At 44.2% G+C, this 27,342-nt stretch overlaps 1 protein-coding gene across 1 annotated transcript in view; it reads right to left on the reverse strand.

Moving 5' to 3' along the window:
* DDO (D-aspartate oxidase) overlaps positions 1-6,775 on the reverse strand; it is a 22,782-nt gene extending 16,007 nt beyond the window's left edge. Inside the window, exons 1-2 of the mRNA XM_066580534.1 lie at positions 6,717-6,775; positions 6,333-6,508 (exon numbers count right to left, since the gene is read on the reverse strand). Of these exons, the coding sequence (XP_066436631.1) occupies positions 6,333-6,508; positions 6,717-6,775 (235 nt within the window). The remainder of the gene's footprint in view (positions 1-6,332; positions 6,509-6,716) is intronic.
* Between the last annotated feature and the right edge of the window lie 20,567 nt (positions 6,776-27,342).

Raw genomic sequence — 27,342 nt, forward strand, 5'->3', positions numbered from 1 at the left:
CGTGTGGACAAGATTTTCAAAATCGTGTCTACTTTGCTGGTACTGTGAATGCAATTCCGCCCCATGTGCAGCCAACCTAAAGGGTACAAGACTAAATTCAAAGACCTTGTCAACCCAGCTTCAACAGTTCAAAATGTTTTAACAAGTTTTCTACTCATGGAATAGTCAAGAACCTGCCAGGACATGGTAGAAAGAGGAAAAGTGATGAGAGAACTCTACAAAAAGTTGGTATAAAATATGTCAAAGAAATCACGTACAACATCCAATGAACTTCAGGGTGAGCTGGAGACATCTGGATTAATGGTTTTTAATCCGTACCATGCTTCACAGACTGAATAAAAGAGGACACCACTGCTTAAACCCTTAAGGACCAGGCTGTTTTGTACCTTAAAGGGGTTGTCCCGCGCCGAAACGGGTTTTTTTTTTTTTCAATAGCCCCCCCGTTCGACGCGAGACAAACCCGATGCAGGAATAAAAAAATAAAAACGGCCAGTACTTACCCGAATCCCCGTGCTCCGGCAACTTCTTACTTACCTAAGTAAGATGGCCGCCGGGATCTTCACCCACGGTGCACCATGCGGTGCACCGTAAGGTCCATTGCCGATTCCAGCCTCCTGATTGGCTGGAATCGGCACACGTGACAGGGCGGAGCTACGAGGAGCCGCTCTCCGGCACAAGTGGCCCCATTCAGAAAGGAAGAAGACCGGACTGCGCAAGCGCGTCTAATTGGGTGATTAGACGCTGAAATTAGACGGCACCATGGAGACGGGGACGCTAGCAACGGAGCAAGTAAGTGAATAACTTCTGTATGGCTCATAATTAATGCACAATGTACATTACAAAGTGCATTAATATGGCCATACAGAAGTGTATACCTCCACTTTGTTTCGCGGGACAACCCCTTTAAGGACCAGACACTTTTTAGGGATTTTACCCATGTGGTAGTTTTTCTGCCCTATTTTTCTTCCATTAGCTACCAAAATAATTTTTGCTGCCTTTTCCCCCCATGACACACAAGGTATTTTTTAAAATATCTTTTTCAATGACTTTTTTTTCCCGTTTTTTAATTTTATTGGAGGTAAAAAAAATTTTTTAACATTTATAGTTATTTTTTTTTACATTTATATATTTAGACTGAAATAAAGTATGGGAATGGATTCCACATTTAGTTTTGGATGTTTTGATATATAATATGTATGGTTTGGGATTACAGGGTGCTTATAGTGACGGTTTTGGTTGGCGTTGGCTTTAGGAGACCACCGTGTTTAGTGAGGACAAGGAGACCTGGACACCATTTATCGATCTCTGGGTCCGGTTCATCGATGATGTGCTTATCCTCTGGACAGGCGAAATTGATGACTTTCAAAGGTTTGTTAATCACCTGAACAACAACGATCTAGGACTGTACTTCACGGCCGAAATTGATTCCCACAAAATAACTTTCTTGGACCTCGCCATAACTAAGTTACCAAACGGATCATTGCAGACATCGATTTTTCGCAAATCGACAGCGACCAACACTCTTTTGCACTGGGAAAGTCATCACCCCATCTCCCTTAAGCGTGGTATACCTAAGGGACAATTGATTCGGACACGGCGTAATTGTTCCTCTGAAAATGACTTCCTTACTAAATCTCAGGAGATGAGTTGTAGATTTACCAATCGAGGCTATCCTGCGGAGGTAGTAGAAAAGGCTAATATATATGCAAAGAGTGTTAAAAGGGAAGACTGTCTGAAACCAAGAAAGAGGAATGACAGTGATGCCAAGATCCGTATTATTGGTACTTATGACGATCAATCCATTGAAGTCAGACAGATTTTGAATAAGTACTGGCATATTCTGTGTAAAGATTCGGACCTAGTGGAACATCTTCCGAATAAACCCCTTATCACGTATAAGCGGGGACGCAATCTTAAGGACCGACTTGTCCATAGCCATTTTTCAGTACAGTCATCTACCAAAACATGGCTTGGGTCCGATCCACCAAAGGGAACATTCAGATGTACAGGATGTAAGGCTTGTAAGTACATAAAACGCGGTGGCAATTTTACCAGCTCCACCACTGGCATGGTGTACCAAATAAAGGATTTTATTAATTGTAGATCCAGTGGTGTAATATACAAAGCCACCTGCCCCTGCCCACTTGATTACGTAGGCAAAACCATCCGCCAATTACGTAGACGCATATTGGAACACATAGGTAACGTCAATCGTGGTGATAAAACAAGCTTGGCATTACATGTATGGGATGTGCATAATAATGACCCAGATTGCATCCAGTTCCAGGGAATTGAAATCATTAGACCTAACGGAAGAAGGGGCAACATAGACAAAATGTTGCTACAAAAGGAGACACGGTGGATTCACCGTTTGGACTGTTGTAGCCCAAAGGGTCTAAATGATCAGTTATCGTTTGCTGCCTTTATCTAATTGGACTATTGCAATAATGGGACACCGTTTATTGGGCCTCTATATCTCTATATCACTTTCTTGCATATATATCTAGCAGCTATGCATTTTCTCTCTGAGTCTGATTAGCAATAACTCATCTATTAAATGACAGCTATATCAGTTTTCCATATTTATTGTTGGCACTTATGGTGGTCCTGTTAGATAAGTGTCATTTCTACATATGGGTTGTATGGATATATCAGACTGTTCACTCTGCTACCTAGTTTCATAGCGCAGTCTTAGACATCAATGACTGCACGAATACTTAGCCAATTTTCTTAGTGGTGCAGGCTTATACATCAATGACTGCACCAACACTTAGACAATTTCTTTAGTGGTGTAGTCTTAGACATCAATGACTGCACTAACACTTAGCCAATTTTTCTTTATGCAATCCTTCCACCTTGTGATTGCAGTGCTTAATACCATCCTGATGATACAGCTTAATGACATGAGCTGTTGAAACGCGTTGATGGTGGTTTATGTGATTTAGCACTTAGTAGGGCGACTTTCAATAGGCAGAAAGCCGAGGTCTGTACACTACAGTGCTTTTGATTAGCTAAATTATCTATGATGCGACCTAGTATCAGGCACATTTGTTCTTGGACCATATGAAAAGCGGTCTTGTCTCTGATACAATATCTAACCGTGTAATTTCAATGGGCTATGTTACTATTTAGGAGACCGGTCAGTAGGGTATATTAGGACTATAAATCAGTCCTGCCTCATATGACACTTCCTTTAAAGTGATCTTTAAACAGTAGGGTTAACCCAGTCTGTCCGTATAACTATAGGGATATGACTTTAGGTTACCACTGGTGGAACTATACAGTGCTTTACTGATGTAAATAAAATAAAAATAAGTATAAGCACTCATAAGCAGCATGATGTATGAATACTGTCAGTAATTTAATACTAAGTGAACTGACACCTTGGATAGTTGCTCTGTTCAAACCCCATTATCTAACCACTCACACCCTTAGTGATGGACTTCATGTTTGTCATAATTGTCACATGAATATATGATTCTTTTTCACTATATTATTACAAGGGAAAAACAGTCTGTACGTTCTATCTTTGCCTTCGCCACTACGGCTTATGTGAACATACACCATTTACTATCTTTTGGTGCATATGATCCAACAGACAGAGTGTTTGGCAAATAGGAATGCAATAAAGGGTGTCCATTTGGGAGTTAGTGACTAAAAGGGTTTATTATACTTACCCCGTCACCCTATGGTGTGTTATCTATAGTTACTTTTCTCCCATGTATGTATTGGATACAATTTATCCCATAATTGATGTGTGAGATTTAACTGACTTACTGGATGTAGCTGGGGATATATGTACATGGTGAATACACACTAAGACATCATTGATAGTGTTATTGTCACGGTGTTACTTACAGACGTCAGTGCAATTTATGAATTCTCAAATCTATCCGAGGAGTATATCTTAATATATGGTGCCGTGTGGTCATTATAGGCACAATACTTACCAAAGATTGATCACGCTTCTATCGATTATATTTTAATCTTGTATCAATAAAAGTTATATTTTACGTATTATTTAGTGGTTCCCTCGGTGATACACTTATTCCTTTTAGGGAATTTTTCTGTCTCGGTGACTAACTAGCGTTGGCTTTAGGGTTTTTTGTTTCTTATGTATATATTGTTGTTTTAGTCTGTATTTTTTTCTACATATGTATTTAATTACTGTTTTGGCTATCTATGTCCCCATGACATCATATAGGACCTCTGGGGGACATTCACATGTTTTTTTTATTTGACATTTTTTCACTGTAGCTGGAGCATCCATAGGAGACCCTGTTACAGGGAAAAACATCCCCTGTAAGGACAATAGTCTCTGTCTGATTCCCTGTAGCAGGAAATACCGCAGTCACCTGACCCCTGGGCTCGCATAGTGGAAGAAACACTTGAACTTTCACTTTAGTACATAGCGCTCATTGAGCACTGTGTACTAAAGAAAGGAGGAGGCAGAATGAGTTAAAACCTACTTCTCTCTGCTCCTCCAGGTTATTAGCTGTGACTAACAGCTGCCAACCCGTCCTGCTTCTAATTGATTGCAGAAACAGGAGGCTTTAATTCCCGCCGTAATTTTGCATATAGCTGGGCTTTAAACCCGGGACCAAGCGCTGTAAATTTACAGTGATTGGTCCTTAATGGGTTAAACAGAAGAAATACTGCAGTTTGCATCACAGCAGGCCATCCTTGGCTACAAGAATGTGAAGGATGCAAAATGAAGAGCAAAATTTTCAAAGTCAAGTGAGATAATGTAATATGGGTTGTGATGAATTGCTGATGTATGCAAGGACCCTGCACTGTCTTAGGCTACATTCACAAGTGCATTTTGACTTTCAGTCATAATTTCATCTCTTTATTCTGTTTTTGAGGCAGAGAAAAATAATTAAAATGGAAAAAAAACATTTCTGTATTTTTTCAAAGTTTTTTTTTTAAAGAAAGCTTTCAGCTTGCTTCCATTCCATTATGGTTCAATTTTTGTTTACTAGAACAAATAACACTGCAGAATGTGCTATTTGCCCACTAAAATACTGGAAACAGAATGGACGCAATCAAAAGCATTAAGTTTTTCCCCTTTAAACCCATTGAAATCGCTGTGGGGAAAAAAGCAGGAATGCTTAATTCCATTTTAATTCCATCTTTCTCTTCTAAAAACAGAACAAGCAGACAGAAAACCCCAAGGCTGGATTCAGACGAATGTATATCGGCTCGGTTTTCATAACGAGCCGATATACGGTGTTCTCATCTGCAGGGGGGGGGGGGGGATGGAAGAGCCAGGAGCTCCCGCCTCCTCTCTGCCTCCTCCCCATCCCCTCTGCACTATTTGCAATGAAAGGAGGCAGGATGGGGCGGGGCTAAGTTCTGAGAATCAGCCCCGCCCCATCCCGCCTCTCCTCATTGCAAATAGTGCAGAGGGGCAAAGAGGAGGCAGAGAGGAGGCGGGAGCTCAGAGCACTGCTCCTGGCTCTTCCAGCCTCCCCCCCTGCAGAGAGAGATGACGTATATCGGCTGGGCGTGAAAACCTAGCCGATATACGTTCGTCCGAATCCAGACTAACGCAGATGTTAACAACCTCTTAAAGGAATTGTCCAGTAGTTAGAAAATACCTTTATTAAAGCCCCACCAGTCCTTGTTTATATGGCAGCAGCAATGACATCAGTAATGGCCCATTTACACGTAACGATTATCGCTCAAAATTCATTCAAACAGGAAAAAAAATCGCTTCCTATTCGGTCACGGTTGTTTATCGCTGGCTTCTCCTTGTGTATAAACGTTCCCTGCTCAGCACTTCACATAGAAGGTGAAGCAAAGAGTGAGAAGCCCGTGATGTATTTCAGTCTAAACACTCTGCGCGAGCGCAGACGACCTTAGCGGTGATGTCAGCAGTGCTTGTGCAGTCGATTAAACGACTATCACCTCGTGTAAAAGTATAGCATAATTGCTGCTGCTAGGCAAATAAAGCATTGGCACTGAAGCAGCAGGGGATGTAAGAGGTGAGAAATGCGTTTTGTTTTTTCAGATGTTGCCAGATCTGTTTTTTGACTACTGGACACTTCTTTAAATTAGTTTGCTTGTGATTTAAGGGCATTATGTGGGAAGAGTAAAATAGGGCATGGTCTCTTTCAAAACGGGTGGCGCAGAATGTCTGTAAAAATTTTAGACTGTCCATGGTTCTTGGTTCAGTTGTCCAAAAAAATGAAGAGGAGGTTAGTAACCCTGACAGGGAGGAAAAAACAAAAAATATTTGGTCCTGCAAGGGTTAAAGGTCTAGTATCTACTGTGTTTTGATTGACCTGTAAACTCTTGAACATTATAGAAACATAATTTCTTACACTCACCAGAATAAGTGTGAGGAATAAGGCATCCTGCTGCAACATCACCTGTGGTGTTCGGAGAGAATTTCTCAGAAATAACTGTGACTGTGCAGTGTGGGAGACTCTCCGTAATACAGAGTGCTGTTGAGAGACCAACCAGTCCTCCTCCAATGACTGCGACCTGTATCTTTTGCAGTGACCTGTAGGGGAAAATTTTGCATTAGCTTCATCATTTCTAATAAAAGCAGGGGCGTATTGGCCATTGAACTCACCAGAAGAACACCAGGTGGGCCAGTCGGGTTCTGGGGCGGGAGACAGGGCAATATCACTGAGTGCAGGCCTACAAGGGGCATTATTACTGAGTGGGGCCACTTTTACTGTGTTTGGGACACTAAAAGTGGCACTTACCCTGTGGAGCCTACAAGGAGAACAAAATTTGGGAATACTATTATCGTTTGGGCCACCATGGCTGTCATTATTCATAAATAGGGCACGATAGATGAGGAGATTATGTAGAGGTTTGGAAAACTAAGCCAAGTGAATGGAAAATTGTGGAGTCAAAGATGCCTGTGTCAAATTCCACAGAGACAAGTTGTGACCTGGAGAAGTCATCATGATGGCCTGGGATAGATAGAGAAGAAAAGGGAAAGTCATTGACTCCAGTCAGAGATGATGTCACCTGTGATCACTGGATATAATGACACTATAATCACTTATGTGGTCGTCACCACACCTTTGTGGAGCTGGTATCTACCATAATATAGTCACTGTGTAGGTAGATAATAAGGAATCATGTTTTTTTTCAGCAACACTGTGATGATATTATGTGTTCACAGTCTGGAGGTATTATCTTGCGCTTATATAGTGTTGTTATTGATCTTAGCAGGGGTCTTTATTGAATGACCGTATTGTATTTTGGTATTAATTGCTATGTGATGGTATGATTTGGCCCTCATGTAGGGTTATTGGTAATACTGATCTTTGTAATGGTCGTTATTCAGTAACAGTATGGTGGTATTAGTCACTCTGTGTTGGTTATATGTGATCAAGGTCTGGTGGTATTATTTGGCCCTTATACGGTGTTATTATTGCTAATGTGGTTCTTGGTATAGTGGGTTTTGTTCAGTGATAACAGAATTAATTATATGGGTCATGATAATTACAATGATATCGCATATGTGTTTAGTTTGGGAGTTTTTTTAAGTAACAGAAAAAATGTTTGGTACTGTGATAGCCAGCAGAATAACAAAGTTACCTAAGAAATTAGTCTTCTTTAGAGATGAGCGAGCGTACTCGTTAATGCAAATTACTCAAGCGAGTATCGCCATTTTCGAGTACATGCCTGCTCGTCCGAAAAGATTCGGGGCCCTGCGGTGAGCGGTGAGTTGCGGGAGTGAGCAGGGGGTAGTGGGGGGGGGGGGAGAGAGAGATCTCCCCCCCCCCCCCCCCCCCGTTCCTCCCTGCTTTACCCCGCCGGCCCCGGAATCTTTTCAAGCAGGCATGTACTTGAAAATGCCCATACTCGAGTAATTTCCCTTAACGAGTACGCTCGCTCATCTCTAGTCTTCTCCTTTTCTAAATCTGATTTTGCTTGAATTTGGCATGTGCCACCATGCGGATTAGATGCATGTGCTCCACACACTCGGAGTCTCCTTTTTATGATGTAGATGCGAGCATGTGCCAGTGATTGGTGCTAGCAGCAGCTTGCGCATTGGTGCGCCATTCTGTTCATCATTGTCTTAGGAATTTTATTTGTCAAAGACCTGAGCAATATGTAACCCATTTTGGGACTGGTTATATTCATTTTTTGGGCACCTCTTTTTCCCTTTGTAACTACTGCTAGTGGCTAGCTCATGAGTCTATAGCCCTTTACCCCCGAGAACACTACCATGTGATGAAACGTGTCGGGATGGAAGGGACTCGTGAGGAATGTGGTTTACATATTCTAGGTGACACTGGTACTGCAGACTTGAGTCACCCTAGCTAGACCTAAAAAAAAACCAAAAAAAAAAAAAACCACCTAGCAGCCGGCATTCACATCCCTCGCACTAGGCTGCGATGCTGCTGCAGGCATCCATGTCCACCTTCACGTCGACAGAGCGGTTCTTCCTGGTAGCAGGGTTTAAATACCCTGCCTCCAGCAAGTGAATGCTCTGATTGGTTAATCGAGCGCTGTGTCAGCCAATGAAAGCCGGCGCTCGATTAACCAATCACAACCATTCAATGATGTTATTCAATGAATGGCTGTGACTGGTTAATTAGGCGCTGGCTCTCATTGGCTGACGAAGCGCTCGATTACCCAATCAGAGCAGTAGCTTGCTGGAGGCGGGGTATTTAAGCCCCGCTACCAGGAAGAACTGCTCTGTCAGTGTGCTGGAGAAACGGAAACCTGCAGCAGTGATAAACACCAGCGAAAGGGACCTGAACGCCAGCTGCTAAGTATTATAAGACACCCCCTGAAAATAAGACACTGGGCCTCCTTTGAGGCAAAAATCAATATAAGACAGTGTCTTCTTTTCTGGGAAACATGGTAGTTGTGGGCATTTGTTGCTTTGTAAGCAAGTTTGATAGTACCTTTTAGAGCCCCATCTCCCTAGGGGTCTCCTCTTTCTCTGTCCACCTATAACATAAGGCTACAGTGTAGTTTTTTTTTCCAGAGCCACTCTGGGTTCCCAATCCACCCTTGAATAAAACATATACATAAACTATGTTGCATCTGGAATACACAGAAGAAGCCAGTCTAAGTAAATTTGACCCTCACTGCTTACGTCAGGTTTTTCCATTTTTAAATGGTGCTTTTTAGTTGTTTTAAGTGACTAAATACACAGAAGCCAGATGTTTACTGGTAGTCAAAATAAACGTTCTGTACACACATTAGGATTTATTAGAAATGCAGAAATCCATGTGCTTGTCGCCAAAACAACCCCATTCAGATGCATTAAACAGATTTTTTTAGGTGACAAAATTTCTGTAAAAAATCTGCGGTAGTTTTTACCCTCTGCATTGTGAAGGTTGAAATCCGCATTGAAAGTCCACAATATAAGGGCTTATTTAGACAACCATATTTGCGCAGGCATTTCCGTGCATTAAAACGCGACCATGCGATGCATCTGGCTTCATTTGCTTCATTCACATGAACATGTTTTTTCCGCTCAAAATATTTTGGCAAGTAAAAGGAGTACTTGCTCTATCTGTCTTGGCCTTCTTTTTTATACATGGCATGAAAAGATAGGTCTTGCCCTATCTTTTGCCGTGTTATGCAGCTAGCTCCCATAGACTTCTATGGCAACAGAAAAAAAGGGAGGGGAGGGAGTTACCCTGTGTACAAGGCAGGGAAAAGAAGACAGCGTGCTCTATAGGTATTTTATAGCCATTCCAAGGTTTTTTTCTGATCGTTGCTTACCATGAGGGCTTATTTAGACGACCGTATATCCACTCGGTTTTCACGCCAAGCCGATATACGGTGTCCTTGTCTGCAGGGGGGGGAGGGGAGGATGGAAGAGCCAGGAACTGAGCTCCCGCCCCTTCCCCGCCACTATTTGCAATAGGAGGGGTGGGACTGGGCGGAGCTAAGCCCCCCCCCGGATTTAGCTCCGCCCTGTCGCGCCCCCTCCTATTGCAAATAGTGGCGGGGAAGGGGCGGGAGCTCAGTTCCTGCTCCTGGCTCTTACATCCTCCCCCCACTGCAGACAAGGACACCGTATATCGGCTTGGCGTGAAAACCGAGCGGATATACGGCCGTCTAAATAAGCCCTCAGTGTGTTTTTTTACATTCGCACTGCAGCGCCCGATGTGAATGACTTTAAAAATGTCAATTACGATCGGAAGCGAGCTAATAAAAATTCATTCATTCAAACATACATTGCGTACGGGCGAACGCGTATACACATATGCTCATGTGAAAGAGCCCTAAATTGATACTTTGAAATCTGCACCAGAGGTCAATTTATTAATTTAATTTAATTGGATTTTTTTTCACAGTGTGTGAATGTAATTTACTAAAATCATGTGCATTGGGCCTCTTTCACACGGGCGACAGCAATATCGCTGCTACAAAATTGCTGTGATATCGCGGTTTTGTACACACGATTTTGTAGCATCAGTGCTACTTTTTTTCTTGTGAAAAATGTTGCATCGCTGCTACTCGCAATTTTATCATGAGAAATCTAGGCCTCCCCCACACAGACATTTTTTCCAGCATTTTGCGCAACCCTTTCAGTGCACCACTAAACGCTGTCAGAGGCTTCCATTGTTTTCAATAGGAGTTTCTAATGTTAAAAATGTATTGCATAGTACGAAAATCGCAAGTTTGTGTGATGTGATCCGATATACAAGGAGGCTCCATAGGAAAACATGAGCTAGAAAAAAATAGCACATCGCAAAAAGATGCATGACGAGATTTTTTTTCTAATAACATCGCATCAAATAAAACACTAATGTGAAGAAAACCTTTGAAAAGCATGGGCTTCACATACTTGTGTTTTGTAGACATTTACATGTCTGTAGGCGTTTTACGTGCGCCCTCCAGCACCGGAAAAATCGCTTAGACGGCAAAGGTTCCTGCACATATACGCCGAGGCCACAATGTCGTTGGGCCTGGGGAGACATTCCCCTTCTCTCCCTCTTGCTGCCTCAGCGCCTCTCTCCTCCTCTCTGTCCATTTGCAATGGGAGGGGTTTGGGAGGGGGCAGAGCTCCTGCCCCCTCCCCACCCCTTGCCTGCAGCCAGCAGTGAGAGGGGCAGAGCTTAGCTCCGCCCAGACCCCACCCCCTCCCATTGCAAACAGCGACAAGAGAGGAGAAGGGGGAGGGAGTTCAGCAGTCACCCTACTAGATTCCCTCCCACCTCCCTTCTCCGGCAGCTATCATAGGCTCTCATAGGAATCTATATAGCTGCCGGCAGCGACATGAAAGCGCCCAGTCGGGCGGTTTTATGCCACGGGAATATGCCCCTGTGCACTGATGCATTGTAAGCCAATGCATCAGAGGGGCAGCAGATATCGGCCGGGCGTGAAAAACCAGCTGATATACGCCTGTGTGAATAAGCCCCCTAAGGCAACTCTCACACGACTGTATGTAAAAACGCTGCGTTTTTCAGGCAGCATTTTACTGTTTACAGAGCTCTATTTTATGCATTTTTGTGCGCATTTGCCTACGTTTTTTACTGTATATTTTTGCAATGCGATACGCATCTCTTGCATCTCACCTCCCCTTGGTTTTCAATGGAGCCTGAGACAGCATCGCACCATGTGCTAGGTGCACGCGATGCGATGTTTCCCAATGAAAACAATGGGAGAGACTCCTAATCCTAACAGCCATGGTACCAATATGTGAAGTGAGACGGTTTTGCCATAAGAACGCCTCGCATGCGTGGGGAATTGACATGTTGACGAGAGCACAATATTGGGCTATGGTTTATGGCCCAATATCATGCTCGCCCTTGTGAAGTTAGCCTGAGAGCTCCTTCACACTGGCGAGGGTGATATTGAAAGCAGCCTCGCATTATTGCGGGGATGAAGGAATGCCCCACTGCGGCAGAGGATCGCAGAGTTTATCCATTTCTTTTAAATGGGGCTGGCTCTGTAATGTGTTTCCCGCATTGCATTGTGGTGCAGGAAAACATCACAAATGTGAATGAACCCATTCAAAAGAACGAGTTTCATATTGGTGCGAAATTTGTGCGTCTCTCAATGCACAAATCTCACACGATTTTTGCACCTAAGGCTTCTTTTTATGGACATGATTATGGCTCTTTTTGGCTTTGAAGAATATCATGCATTTAATGCATTTTTGCTAGCCTTTTTGGTGAGTTTTTGCTTTATACATACCTGTAATACTAAGCAGCCATCAACCTGCTTTTAGCTGCACTGTAAAAAATAACATACATGCATTTTACCATATTTCTGCCACAACAATTTGCTTTAAAACCATGTGTTTTTTGTGAAGTTCTGAGCTAAATAATGTAGCAAAACTGTGCGGTGTTAATACATCATTTGGGGTTACCAAAATCACTGAAAAAGGCCTTTTTTCTGTGCAAATCGGCATATTTTACTATACCTTATCAACACGCGGGACATGTTCATTTGCACTAGGCAAATAAGACGCACTGCTTGAAATGGCAAATTAGTTCCAAATCTGTTCTTTTTCCAGCATAATTATGCAGTGTATTACATGTCCCCACATTAGCTTCTATAAGGAACTTTGTAGAGCATGCTGCGTTGTGGGGTTTTTTTTGCGTGACAGAAATGTGCGTGCAAAATACAGAAATGTGAACAAACCCATTGAAATCAATGGGTTCTCTTACCTGCATGTACTGGCCAGAAGTCTATGTTGCTGGCCCTCCATAAGTGTCATAAATGTAATGTCTTTTGTAGGTGCGCTGTGCAAAGGTGTCTTGTCATTCTCTTATATGTATTGCACAGCTGCAGCAATTGCTGAGTTAAGTGTTTGCAAGAGTCTGAGAGATGCTTGCAATGTATCAATTTGTCTTGTCATGTGGTGTGAATGAAAAGATAAGTATGAGTACTTTGGGTGTGTCGGGTTGGTTGTTGGTCTTCGATTCTGGGAGTTCAATTGTGAGTGCCAGCCACATGGGGGTACCTTCAACTCCCATGTGGTGAAGAATGGAGGAGGAAGAGAGAGAGCGTAAGTGTGTTGGTGGTGAGTTAAGGCCAAATCCCCATGCAGAGGTACTTTAATCTTGCTGTTCCTACACGGCTGAGCCTTTGCCTAGGGATTATCGTGTAGAGGTAGTATAATATTTTTGTTTGCCTGTACGTCTGTTCTGTGTAACTTGTGCCTTTCACCCGTTGTTTATGCAAAGTAACGTTTTGCCAGGCCCTGACCGTTCCCAGGGACCTGGGATATATTACTCCAGTTTGCGGCTCAGTTATTTACCGGTGGGCAACGGAACGGTGGGGCTATGTGCGTCTCTTCGTGAGGGAACGTGGTAAGTGCCACCGTGACCAGTGTCCATTTTGCCCTCCCAGCTCCTCAACATATGTTCAGTCTCCGGGGTCACCCTACAGGATGCTGTATGCATATTGTGTGTGCAAATCTTGCGCAAGCAAATATGCATATGTGAAGGAGCCCTTAGGCCTCATGTCCACGGGGAAAATCAGGCCTGCTACAGATTCTCCATGGAGAATCTGCAGCGGGTCCCTCCTGCCCCGCGGACATGAGCGCTAAAAATAGGAATTTAAAAGAATTTACCCATCCGGAGCGGTTCGGGAAAGTCTTCTCTTCCTCACGGCCGGATCTTCTTTTTTGGCCGGCGGATGAACTCGGCACGTCGCTGGCACGTCGCCGGCGTGCCGCGCGCATGCGCCGGGCACATCCGCCGAGCCGAAGCAAGAAAGATCCGGCCGTGAGGCATAGAAGACCTTCCCGGTCCGCTCCGGATGGGTAAATTCTTTTAAATTCCTATTTTAGGTCTCCCGCGGATCCGGATGGCTTCCATAGGCTTCAATAGAAGCCCGCGGGAGCCGTCCCCGCGGGAGACCCGCACGAAAATGGAGCATGGTCCAGATTTTTTCATGCTCCATTTTTTTTAAAATCCCTTTTATTGACGATCCGCGGGTATTTATCTACCCCGCGGGTGGTCAATGCATCCCTATGGGGTGCGGATCCGCGGACAGGAGAAGAGTTAAAATCCGCTGCGGATTTTAATTCTTATTTTGCCCGTGGACATGAGCCCTAAAGGACAGATAATATTCCTTTTGTTTAAATACACCCCTGGTTTTGGCTTCAAAAACTGCATTTACAAAAAGAAAGAAAAAAAAATCCAAAGTCATAGAGCAGGACAGCATCAGTGCAGCAGCGATACAGCGTTCCCTGGCATTTGGATATTGTTCAGTGTGTCATTTACATGGTCAGAGGGTAGGAGAACTGGCTATTTATATAAATGGCTGAGAGAACCATCTGTCCTAATTTATTTCAGGAGTGGAATTAACCCCTTCATTCTGTACTTTTGTTGAACTCAAGAAAGGATGATGCATGTGATGTTATGCAAATGAATGCTGGGCAAATAATCTGCACTTCCAGATAAATCAGTATAGTTTGAGGCTGATAACTAACAGCTATATATAATTATAAAGGTATATTAGGATGTGTAATACTTACATCATAGGATCACGTGACTTGCTGTGGCTGTAGCTTCTCCGGAAATAAGGAGGCGTGGAGTCTGCTCTACAGAGTTGGGAGGGAGAATGCCAGAGCAAAGTGCAAACCTGTGCAGAGCGTGTGTGCCCTGCTGATGGGATGTGTCTGCATACAGAGCATCAAACGTGTTCTAATTCATTCAGCTTATAACACACGCAGTGTTTATTAACAAAGCTTTCTAAAGATATATTAAGGAGACTTAATAGCTGTCTACAAATATCTGAAGGGTTGTCACAGTGCAGAGGGATCAGCCCTATTCTCATTTGTACAAGGAAAGACTAGAAGCAATGGGATTAAACTGAAAGGTAGGGCGAAATAGGTTTGGTAAAGTGTTAGGGCGCGGTCACACGAGCGTAGGCGTATTTACGTTCGCACGTGCGCAGCGTTTAATCGCCGGAAAGAACGTTTTTCGGCGATCATAACCAGAGCTAGAAAGCGTATTATCGTTTGTTCCTACTTTGCAAACTATCTTTTCGGCCATCGAATATGCGTTGGCGCGTATTTCGGTCGCATATGTTCCGTTTTTTTTTCAGGTTGCCGTTTTTACGCGCTGTAAAATCGCCCGTGCGAACGAATACATTGGAAACCAATGCCTCAGATGGTCACGTTTATACGATTGGGCGCAAAAACGCGCTGTTTATGCGCTCGTGTGAACGCACCCTTAGCCAGTACAGCAAGGTGTGATTGTTCTCAGAAAGAGAAACCAAGTAATCTTGTAGATAGGATACCTTTTAATGGCTAACAAAAGAACATGATGTTATACCGAGCTTTCAAACTTACACAGGGTTCATCCTCAGGCTTCATGAAACAGATCTAAAGATGCATTTATATGCCTGCACTTTGGCATTAGGGTTAATTAGGACAAAACCCACCTACTGGCAGTGGATCCTGGGGTAGCTGGGCTTTCTCTGCCCGCCCCGCTGAGTTGGACAACTTAGATTACTTATTTAGGCATAAAAGTGTTTTTCGACTTTAATCTAGTCCCCCTCCTGAACTGGGCTGAGGAAATTGCAGTGCACGGGGCCTCTCTCCCGCTTACTCTAGTGGGCAGAATAAACTTGCTAAAAATGAAACTATTGACAACATTTTTGTACGTCCTACATAACTCCCCTACGTTAATTCCCTACAAGGTTTTTTACCAGGCTGCGCGGGATTGTACTACGTATTTTGTGGAGGGGCACCCCGTCCAGGATTAGACTGGAAACTCTGGGCCTTCCAGTGAGCTGGGGAGGATTAGCCTTACCACACTTATATTACTATATTGGTGTAAGCTGGATGGTGGCTGTCTTCATCAGATTATAATCAGTGGTGGGCCTGGAGCTCAGAATGGTGGGCTCTGACCAGAGCCTAAGGGGGCTGCTATTGAGTGGCTTCTCATCTTCTATTGTCTCCTTGCTTGTCCCCATGCTGGTGACACTCTATATCTGGCACCAGGCCTTGCAGTTGTCCACTGAGGAGAGAGCCACGTGGTCCCCACATACCCCCCTGTGGAATAACCCAAATCTGCCACACTTGCAATGTTTTCTGGAGTCTGCTTTTTGGAGACTTCGGAGCATTAACATCCTCTCTGACATAGTCAATGACCCATGACCTGCCTGCCCATTCCTATTTTAGAGACTACCAGCTGCAGGATGTAGTCAGGGCCCAATTTGAGGGCCTATCCATATTACTGTCTCTGACATGGCTGGAGGGCTTGACACAGATGTGCAACCTCGTTAAACCATTGTCTAGTTTCTATTCCCATTTGATGTAACATCTTGCCCAACTGAGAGAAAAAGGCCACACAGAAATGGGTTGTGAATATCCCTGATCTGCTGTCGGGGAAGGATGGAGATATACGAAAAGGTTCTGGTCCTCCTTTGATTAGGGCTAGGGACAGGCTCATCTAGGTCAAGTTCTTGCACCGCATATTCTATATTCCCTTCAGGCTGCGCAGTATGGGTTTGCTCCCTTCAGCGATATGCCCACAATGTTTGGTTGCTGATGGGACTATCATGCATATGTTTTGGGAGTGTGCCATCCTGCAAGACTATTGGAGGGACATCTGCAGCGTCCAAGGAGCAGGCCCTCAGCCGAGGAGATAGCAGGGTAGATAAAGGCCTTGTCACAGGGCTCTACCATCTCCTCCCCACGGGATAGCTCGGGACTCGACCAAGTTGCTGCTGGGGGAAGTCACAGGGAAAAGTAACAGGAGGTTACCTGTAGTCTTCTTTGTCACTCGTGATGCCACCGTTCCGTCCTCTGCAGTGAACCTTGACAGTAGAATAAAGTAGCCCACACACAGGGAAACGCTCTGGACAAACCAGGAACGGTCGGTAATGTCTGTTTACTGCAACTTCAACAAAGTCCACTTTACAACAACAGTTTGGCACAAATACAACAGAAGGTGGTGTGACAGGGAGGATTCTTGGGGTATTCCTAGTCCTAGTTATCTGTGTGATTCCGCTCCTGGCGACTCTGTCTCTCCCAACTCTCTACCGGTCAACAGTCACACTTCTGGTGCCTTTCTCTCACCAAAAAATGTTCCTTCTCTCTCACTCATTGCTTAATGGTAGCAGCGGCATCTCCTGGGAAGACTGGTCCTTGGCCAAGCATAATGAATAGCTCAGTTTCCTCCATTCTGTCTACACACAGACCAGTATGTGTCTGTGGGGTTCACTCACTAACTTGCAGGCTTGACTGTCTCCAACTCTTCACTACTACGGACTACCTAGACTATCTTACAGACTTGTCAATCTAACTAACATATCATGCTTGCAAACACATATATAAGACACAGTCACGTGACACAACATGATACATTTTCCAGACATAACCCATTCAGTGCTGCAGAGGTGCAATACACATAATCCAAATGCATACTACACATAAGACACTGACAAGACAATAGCACGAGACAGACATATAACATTATGGAGGGGCCCCACCAACTCTGGGCCACGATTCATCCTCACATTCAAGGAAGCGCACTTGGGGGCCTCGAGGATCATGCACCTTGGAGTGTGTCTTTGGGCTTGTTGGAGACCTACAAGTGGATGCAGCAACTCGCATGTTAAATAAATTGCTGCTCTTTTATACCAAAAAGGTAATTTTACTGAACTGGAAACCCCCTGGGAGGCCACCCAGGAATGCATGGGTCCAGATGGTAAATTCTGCAATCCCAATGTACAAGCTAACATATATGGCCAAGGGATGCCCGGAGAAATTAGATAAGATCTGGGGTGGCTGGGTGATTTGTCCTACAACAGCAACAGGTACAGGTACCTTAACAGGTATTAAGGGTGAAATAAGTTAGAGGACACCCACTTGGCCTGTCTCTTAAGCTAAATCTATCCTTTTAAGGGCTTATTCAGATGGGTGTATAAAATCGCGTTTTCACGCCCAGCCGACATACGCTGCCTCTCTCTGCAAGGGGAGGAGGCAGGACAGGCCGGGAGCTAGTGCACTGAGCTCCTGCCCTCTCTCCGCCCCAAGACGCATTTATATAAATTAATATACACATGATTACATGGGAGGGCACGAACATGGTATTATTAATTTGCACTTAAAACGAATTCCAAGACAGGATGAGAAGGCACAGACATATCTACAAGATTACTTGGTTTCTCTTACTGAGAACAATCACACTTTAAAAAGGGAAGAGACACAGATTAGATATTCGAAAAAACTTTTCGATATTGACTGTGAGCAATGAGTGGAACAGGCTTCAGTTCTCCTTCAATGGAAGTCTTCAAACAGAGGCTGGACAGACATCTGTCTGGGATGATTTAGTGAATCCTGCACTGAGCAGGGGGTTGGACCAGATGACCCTGGAGGTCCCTTCCAACTCTACCATTTTATGACATTCTTTCATCTACAAATGTGTGTGCTGTGTATTTGCCTGTTTAAATATACCAACTATCGTTATGATTCTCACATTTATGAGCATTTGTGACAATAATTGTGCAGTGTGAAGACACAAAGTTATACAATTACAGTTTATTTAAATTGATTGTCTGTACATATATCCGTGTTCACGTGGTTAGGGATTATTTACACGAGCTTATATTGTCTGGCGTTTTCACAACTGGCCGATATACGCTTCCATCTGAGCAGTCCCCGCCTTCCCTCACCCTCCCCGACTCCCTGCCTCTCTCCTCCCCTTTTGAGCAGTTTGCAATGGGAGCGAGTGGGATGGGGGTGGAGCTAAGCTCCTGCCTCCTCCCCACCCCTTGGCCATAGCCAGCAATGAGAATCCAAAGTGAAAAATATCCAGTATAGCGCTTCGCGGAATGAAGGAAAAATAAAGTATATATAGGTGGAGTTTTATTGCAACTCGTTTCTGCCCTCTGTAGGGCCTTTTTCTTCAAACGCGTTGCAATAAAACTCCACCTCATGGTGTAGAAATATATACTTTATTTTTCCTTCATCCCGCGAAGTGCTATACTGGATATTTTTCACTTTGGATTCTCATTTACACTGGGTTCCCTATTATTAGGGACCCCAGACATACAAGCAGCTCTCCGGTCAGGATTGGGAAGGAGGATTGATTGACCTATTTACTTACAGGCTATCCCGGAATTGGAGGTACTAGTGAGCTATCCCACTCCAGGGATACTCACTAAGTACCGGGTAAGTCGTTTTTCTTTACTTCATTTTATGATCACATTACCATTCAGCACTGAAGGAGCGCTATTTCTGATCCCGACACTATTGTCATTTCCATAGCCAGCAATGGGAGTGGGCGGGACAGAGTGGAGCTTAGTCCCATCCCCGTCCCTCCCCTCCTATTGCAAATGCCGGAATGGAGGAGAGAGACAGAGAGACGGTGAGGGGGAGGAAGGGGGGGACTGCTTTGATGGAAGCATATATTGGCCTGGCGTGAAAACCCGACCGATATACGCTCGTGTACATAAGCCCTCAGGATGTTGTTAGTATTTTATACCCCATTCTCATACTCAGGAATATACCAAGGTGGGAAAAAAATCATTGCAGATTTTAAAATCCATAGCTTATTATGGAGGTTTATTCCATGCTGTGAAGCTGAAATAAGTTCCATTGAATTAAGGCCCATTTACATGGGAAAAATGTCGGGCAAACGATGGCTGACACTTGTCCCTGCATAGACTCACTGGCTATCTGACAAAGCAGCCAGCAGGGGGGCGGGAGACTGCAGGAGATTTTACTCCTCACTCTTCCCCGCCCCTCTCCATTCATTTTAACACAGTGACCCTTCAGTCCTGAATGGCTGCTGTTTACACTGAGCAATCATCGTTCAGCTTATCTTTCATTGTTTAGGCTACATAAACAATGAAAGATGCTCTGAATGATGATCCTTTAGTATAAACAGCTGCAGTTCAGTACTGAATCGCCGCTGTGTTAAATGAATGGAGAGGGTCGGGGGAGAGTGAGGAGTAAAATCTCCTCCAGACTCCCCGCTGTGAGCCCGCGAGTACATGCGGGGACGAGTGTCGTTTGCGTGACATTTGTCCTGTGTAAATGGGGCTTTACAGTAGGGCTAATCCATGTGCCAATGTTTCCCAACTCCAGTCCTCAGGGACCGCCAACAGGTCATGTTTTCTGGATTTCCTCAGTATTACACAGGTGGTATAATATCGTCAGTGCCTCAGACATTGTCACAGGTGGTCATACTATAGGATATCCTGAAAACATAACCTGTTGGGGTCAGTGAGGACTGGAGTTTGGAAACACTGCCACGTGCAGAACAGCCAGATAATTCATGTGAGAAATCTAAGTTCTAGTTGCAGATTTCTAATGCGCATTTTCTAAAAAAAAATCCATGCAGTTTTTGAATTAGTGTTTATGTCTATGCATGCTGTTAACCTGTGCAGATTTGTCATAAACTGACATGTCAGCATGATCTTTGGACACACTCCAGCCAAACAGGGACTGCCATGCGTGACCTAACACTAGGTGTATATTTACATTAGACTATTTTCTGCAGTTTTGTGCTGCATTTATGATAAAACATGTTTCAATTAAATTCACCCTAAGCTATGGAAAGGTTTATACTAGCGACCTCATTACATAGGGAAGTTTTACAAAGGCTGGAGTGCCCCTTTAGGTACACTATTATTCAAAATTTGCAAGAAAATCTATTGAGCAGTAATGGTTCAGGCCACAAAAGATAGAAGGTGATGTATAGCGGCATGCTTACCCCCTCCACTGAAGAAAGATGAGCCGCACTGCTGTCACAGCACTTTTCTGACAGTCTCTGACCCAAATACCCACACTCGAATGATGTGAGCGACATATCAGGAAACCCGGCCCCTTCAGGAATGCAAGTGGTGATATGGCTATAAGGTTACTGCACTGAAAACCTGACCTGTGTGAGAAAATAGTGCCAGCTTTCTGGTGATGCATAGTGAGGATTGGGAGGAGGCCAGATAATGGTGAGGATAATGGTAAGGAGTAGGAGGAGGCCAGATATAAGGCATGAATAGCTCTACTGTCAGCAATTTGAGTGCCGCATCACTTGAAAATAGATGACAGGTATGTTTCTACAGCCGCCCTATCACCCAAAAAAGGGGTGTCTGTTTCCCTTTATTTTAATAGAAGATATTTTGTTAAGTATATATAGTATATTGGATAAAAACAATAAAATATCAATAAAATTTGGGTCCTGCAGGGAGCACAGTATAAAAGTACTTAATAGAGTCAGTGAAGTGGCGGAAGCCTGCTGAAAATAAGAGAGCAGTGTAGGCTGCATATACAGGCCACCTACCCCGCTGAGAAGCAGCCAGGGCCCCAGCATGAGAGCCAGAAAGGGGTCAGGTGAAGTGTAGAAGGCCAATAGAATAAGGCCCAGCAGATGGAAGGCCAGTATAGCAGTAGCTGTACCAGTGAAAAGGGCCCTAGCAGACTAGAGGGTGCAGGCGTTGATGATCAGGCTACTGAAATGACATGTTTGGCTCCAGGTTCCAGCAGAGTTGCACAGTTATTTTGTTATTTTAAAGGAACTTTTATTTAGCCAGAATAAACAGCAAATAAACAGAGGCATCGCACCGCAAGTGTCAATTTTGGGGGTACATCACAATGCATAATGTGGGAGTACAGTGAACAGCATGGCCTGCAGAGGGCTACAGACAGGCATTCTGGACTGCAAAGAGCGTTAACACCTGGTGGGCTTGGCAGGAACTGAAAAATGGAGCAGTTCCTGACGGACTCAGGGTAAGTGACACCTCAGTGGAGCTAGAAGGGCTGTTAGCCTGAGGTCCAGTTTGGACTAGAGAAGTCCAGTGCAGAGCAGTTCGGGAACCGTTACGCATCTGACGGAGGAGGATGGCTTCCAGATGCCCAGGTGGTAGTGATAGTGGCCCTGTGTGTTTGTGAACTCTAAATTATGGACATTATCCTGTGTATGCTGTACAAATTTGCTGTGTGACGTGACAATAAATGCTAGCAGGTGCCAGTTTTAAAGAAGTCCAAGTCTCCTGGAGCCATTTATGCACATGTCGTGTTCATTCTGGTCCAAGAGAAGTTGGCGATGCAGAGGCGAGTAAACCCCCTTGCCACAAAACAAAAACAGAAAAGCCATCAGTACCTATGTATGTGCGTACATTCCTCCTAACACATAACATTTGGCTATACAATTTTATTTTAACTTTGTCAAATGTTGCCAGTGAACAAAACCATAAAAAAAGGGAAACCCCACCCCCTCTCCCCCTAGCCCCCAACAACACAGTATTACTCTTGAAAGGAAAGATTTGGCTTAAAAGACAGGTCAATGGTTGCAGAGTTCTTGGTTTCTGAATGCAGAACAGGTGCTGACCTAGAAACATAGAAAATTGACGGCAGAAAAAGACCACATGGTCCCTCTTGTCTGCTCTTATATTAATTACTTTTTATTTTTCTCTTACGATAGATCTGTGCTTATTCCAGACATGCTTGATTTATTGTTGATTTTGCAATCACGTCTGCTAGAAGTTTGTTCCAAGCATCTACTACTTTCAGTAAAAAAAATATTTCCTGACATTGCTTCTGATCTCACGTGGTTCTAGCATCTAGCTTCCTAATAAAAACACTTCCCTCTTGAATCATATTTATGTCTTTACCATATATGAAGCTTTCGATCATGCCCCCCTCTCCCTTCTCTCCTCCAGGCTATACAAATTACATTCTTTAAGTTTTGCTCTAGAGACTTTCACCATTTTTGAAGCCCATCTTTGGACTTGTTCTATTTTACCAATGTCTTTCTGTAGATGAGTTCTCCAGAACTGAACACAGTATTCTAGATGTAGACTCTTGAGAGCTCTATACAGCGAGATCACAATCTTCCTCTTTCTACTGCTTCTACCTCTAGCTATGCAGCCAAACATGCTATGTGCTCTCTTTGCTGCTGAACCACACTGTGGATTCATTTTGAGGCTGTAAGAAATTAGGCCCCCTAAATCCTTTTTTTCGGAAGTCCTGTATAATACAGAACAACTAATTCTCCCTAAGTGCATTATTTTACATTTGGAAACATTAAACTGCAGTTTCCATTGTTTTGACCATTTATCCAGTAGGCCTAAATCTTTCTTCTTGTTCAAGACGCCACCAGGAGCATCAACCTTATTACACACATTTGTGTCATCAACAGACAGGCAGACCTTACCTGAATGTCCGTTGTGTTAAATGAATGGAGAGGTGCGGGGAAGAGCGAGGAGTGAAATCTCCTGCAGGCTCCCCGCTGCGAGCCCGTGAGTACATGCGGGGACGAATGTCGTTTGCCCAAAATTCGTCCCGTGTAAATGGGGCTTTACAGTGGGGCTAATCCATGTGCCAATGTTTTCCAACTCCAGTCCTCAGGGACCGCCAACAGGTCATGTTTTCTGGATTTCCTCAGTATTGCACAGGTGGTATAATATCGTCAGTGCCTCAGACATTGCCACAGGTGTTCTTACTATAGCATATCCTGAAAACATAACCTGTTGTGGTCAGTGAGGACTGGAGTCTGGAAACACTGCCATGTGCAGAACCACCAGATAGTTCATGGGAGAAATCTAAGTTCTAGTTGCAGATTTCTGCTGTGCATTTTCTAAAAAAATTCATGCAGTTTTTGAATGCTTGTTTATGTCTATGCATGCTGTTAACCTGAAAAAACACAGAAAACGTAAGATACGAAAAACAGTGCAGATTTGTCATAAAATGACACATCAGCATGATCTTTGGACACACTCCAGCCAAACAGGGGTTTCCGTCTGTGTCCTAACACTAGGTGTATATTTACATTAGACTATTTTCTGCAGTTTTGTGCTGCATTTACAAAATTTACGACAAAACATGTCTAATGTAAATTCACTCTAAGCTATGGAAAGGTTTATACTAGCGACCTCATTACATAGGGAAGTTTTACAATGGCTGGAATGCCCCTTTAGGTACACTATTAGTCAAAATTTGCAAGATAGTATATCATATGTCCCTTATCAACATATTAAAAAGAGTAGGACACAGAACAGAACCTTATGGTCATCACTTGTAACTTGCCCCAGTTCAGAATACACTGTTAATAGTAACACTCTGACATCTATCTTTTAACTAATTGCAAATCCATCAGACCATCAGAGGATTATGTCTAATTTTCAATAGCCTATGCATGTAAGGGTGCATTCAGACGACCTTATAAAACCTAGCCGATATACGGCGTCTCTCTCTGCAGGGGGAGGAGGCTGTAAGAGCCGGGAGCAGTGCTCTGAGCTCCCGCCCCCTCTCTGCCTCCTCTCCACCCCCTCTCTCCGTCCCTCTGCACTATGTGCAATGAGAGGAGGCAGGATGGGGGCGGGGCTAAATTGCGGTAATTAGCTCCACACCCGTCCCGCCTCTCATTGAAAATAATGCAGGGGGTGGAGAGGGGGCGGGAGCTCAGAGCACTGCTCCCGGCTCTTACAGCCTCCTCCCCCTGCAGAGAGAGACACCGTATATCGGCTGGGCGTGAAAACTCAGCCGATATACGGTCGTCTGAATGCACCCTAAAACTGTATCAAAGGTTTTACCGAAATCCACATGGGAAATATCCACAGCACCACCATTTTTGTGATTTAAAGGGGTTGTCCCGCGCCGAAACGGGTTTTTTTTTTTTTCAACAGCCCCCCCGTTCGGCGCGAGACAAACCCGATGCAGGGACTTTAAAAAAAAACCGCACAGCGCTTACCTGAATTCCCGCGCTCCGGTGACTTCTTACTTACCCGGTGAAGATGGCCGCCGGGATCTTCTCCCTCGGTGGACCGCAGGGCTTCTGTGCGGTCCATTCCCGATTCCAGCCTCCTGATTGGCTGGAATCGGCACGTGACGGGGCGGAGCTACACGGAGCCGCTGTCCGGCACGAGCGGCCCCATTCAGAAGGGAGAAGACCGGACTGCGCAAGCGCGTCTAATCCGGCGATTAGACGCTGAAAATTAGACGGCACCATGGAGACGAGGACGCTAGCAACGGAACAGGTAAGTGAATAATTTCTGATAACCTCTGTATGGCTCATAATTAATGCACAATGTACATTACAAAGTGCATTAATATGGCCATACAGAAGTGTATAGACCCACTTGCTTTCGCGGGACAACCCCTTTAATTACTACAGATGTCAAACTAACTGACCTGTAGATTCCAGTTTAATCTTCACTACTCACCCTGTGGAAGGGCACAACATTGGCCATTCCTTTTGGAAGGGAATGGTTTAACAAATCAGTTAAAGGTGCAGCAATCACAGACAGGAGTTCTTCAAGAATTCTGGGGTGGATGGCAACTGGACCTATTGCCTTATTCAACTTTAAATGTGCATGTTTACCTACAGCATCAGCCTCCAAAAACATTAGATCTGGGCCCTTACAGCTAGAAGTACAAACAGAACAAACCTTATCTCTGTCAGTATAGTTATTACACAGCCGTTTCCAATTTTTTTATTCCACCTGTGCTGCAAGAAATCATCCCTGCGGAATGCTGAGCTGTCCATCTGCTAGCAAGCATGAAGACGTTTTACAGCCAGGCAGATCAAATGCCATTGCCATACAATGTTGCCGCCGTCAAGATTGTGTGTATTGCTGTTGCTGCCAAGACAGAGACTGAATCCTTTCAGGCAGTAAGCCCTGGTTCAGAGACTGCTATATGGTGGGGGCTCCGCATGGTATGCGTTCGGGACTGTGTCCTATTATGTATGTTTAAAGTATTGTTTCCTCCTATGGAGCAAATAACTATAAGTAAACAAGTAAAATTTTTTGTTCTGTTGCTGCAAAAAACCTGTGTCTTGCCTTTGTCTGTGCACTGCATCCTTCTCAATAAACCTTTGTATTAGGCCTATTAGACCATTGAAAAACTTTGGATGGTTGGATGATAAAGCTATGACCCGTTGTTATACTCTTAAATGCCTGTTCAACTCTGAGGGGGTGAGTTTTACATTACAGTTGTTTTTAGGGAAAAACTATTGATCACTTATTACACTTCCAAACAATCACAGAAAATGGCCGCTACTTACTGACTGAGGAGTGCATATAGATGCAGCCTCCTCTCACTATGCAGGTAGCTGACTACCAAATGGAGGAGCAAATAACACCTGTGCAGGACAACGATAAAACAGCCACTCACACTGCCTCTTGATAATGAGGGGGGTGGATGCTTGGCGTACACTCCCACACATAGTGGATACAGGGTGTTTTATCGTTGTCCTGCACAGGTGTTATTGGCTCCTCCATTTGGTAGTCAGCTACCTGCATGGTGAGAGGAGGATGCATCTATATGCACTCCTCAGTCAGTCAGTAACAGCCAGTTTTCTGTGATTGTTTTGAATTCTTTATTTCCCCTTTTGTGATGCATTTATATTAGTGTAGGGACCCACTACAACGCAAGGAACCGTGAAGTGGTTAGTGGGCTCATGTATCTTGGCCAACATCCAACCAATGCCTTGCATTTATTATCTATTATTCACATGCAGTGTGGCTTTAAGACTCCAGGGGGAGCCCAGGGTGGCAGTACCAATGTGGTTCACTGATGGAAGTGCAGGGGAACCCGCCGAATTATTATGGCGTCATTATTAGGTTGCTGGTCTGCATGGTGAACTACATATATCAGAATGGTCTGGCACTCTGTATCCACTATGTGTGGGAGTTTACACCAAGCATCCACCCCCCTCATTATCAAGAGGTAGTGTGAGTGTTTTATCGGTGTCTTGCACAGGTGTTATTGGCTCCTCCATTTGGTAGTCAGCTACCTGCATGGTGAGAGGAGGATGCATCTATATGCACTCCTCAGTCAGTAAGTAACGGCCATTTTTCTGTGATTGTTTTTAATTCTTGATTGCACTTATTACACTTCCACATTTGTGTCCAGTGTCTGAGATGGAAAGGCCGGAAGTATTCGTGCCAGCTTCAGCTCCCCTTCATTTCAATGACAGTGAAGCCAGCTAGGGCACTTCTGCTGCCATGCCCTATGAGGCATGTCCAGCCCTCTGCACTGCCAGCAGGCCGGGCAATCCGCTCATTGCTGGGGAAGCCAACTGGTAGGTCCTTGGCAATGACTTATCGATGACCTATCCTGAGGACAGGTTATCAATATTTTGTTGTCTAGAAAACGCCTTCAATTTTTTTCTTCTTCCAAATAGGTGAGTATATACAAATTTATATACTAGTTTAAAATTGTTTCCATTACTATAACAGTCCACCAAATCTTAGCAGTAAGGGGCTAACCATATTGCCTTATGTTGCCTCCGTTTTACGTATGACATTCGGAAGTGTGTCTCAACCTGACCATAGGTCTCCTGACCCTAACTCCGAGCATTGTATGTGCATGTTATGCTCAGAGTTCAGGTCAGGAGACCCGTAGTCAGACCAGGACACTCTTCGGAATTACGTATGTGAAATGAGGCAACATAAGACAATGTCTCCGGGGAGCTAGTAGACAATTCCCAT

This window comes from Eleutherodactylus coqui, chromosome 1 (assembly GCF_035609145.1).
Source record: "Eleutherodactylus coqui strain aEleCoq1 chromosome 1, aEleCoq1.hap1, whole genome shotgun sequence".
In the NCBI taxonomy this organism is placed as follows: domain Eukaryota; kingdom Metazoa; phylum Chordata; class Amphibia; order Anura; family Eleutherodactylidae; genus Eleutherodactylus; species Eleutherodactylus coqui.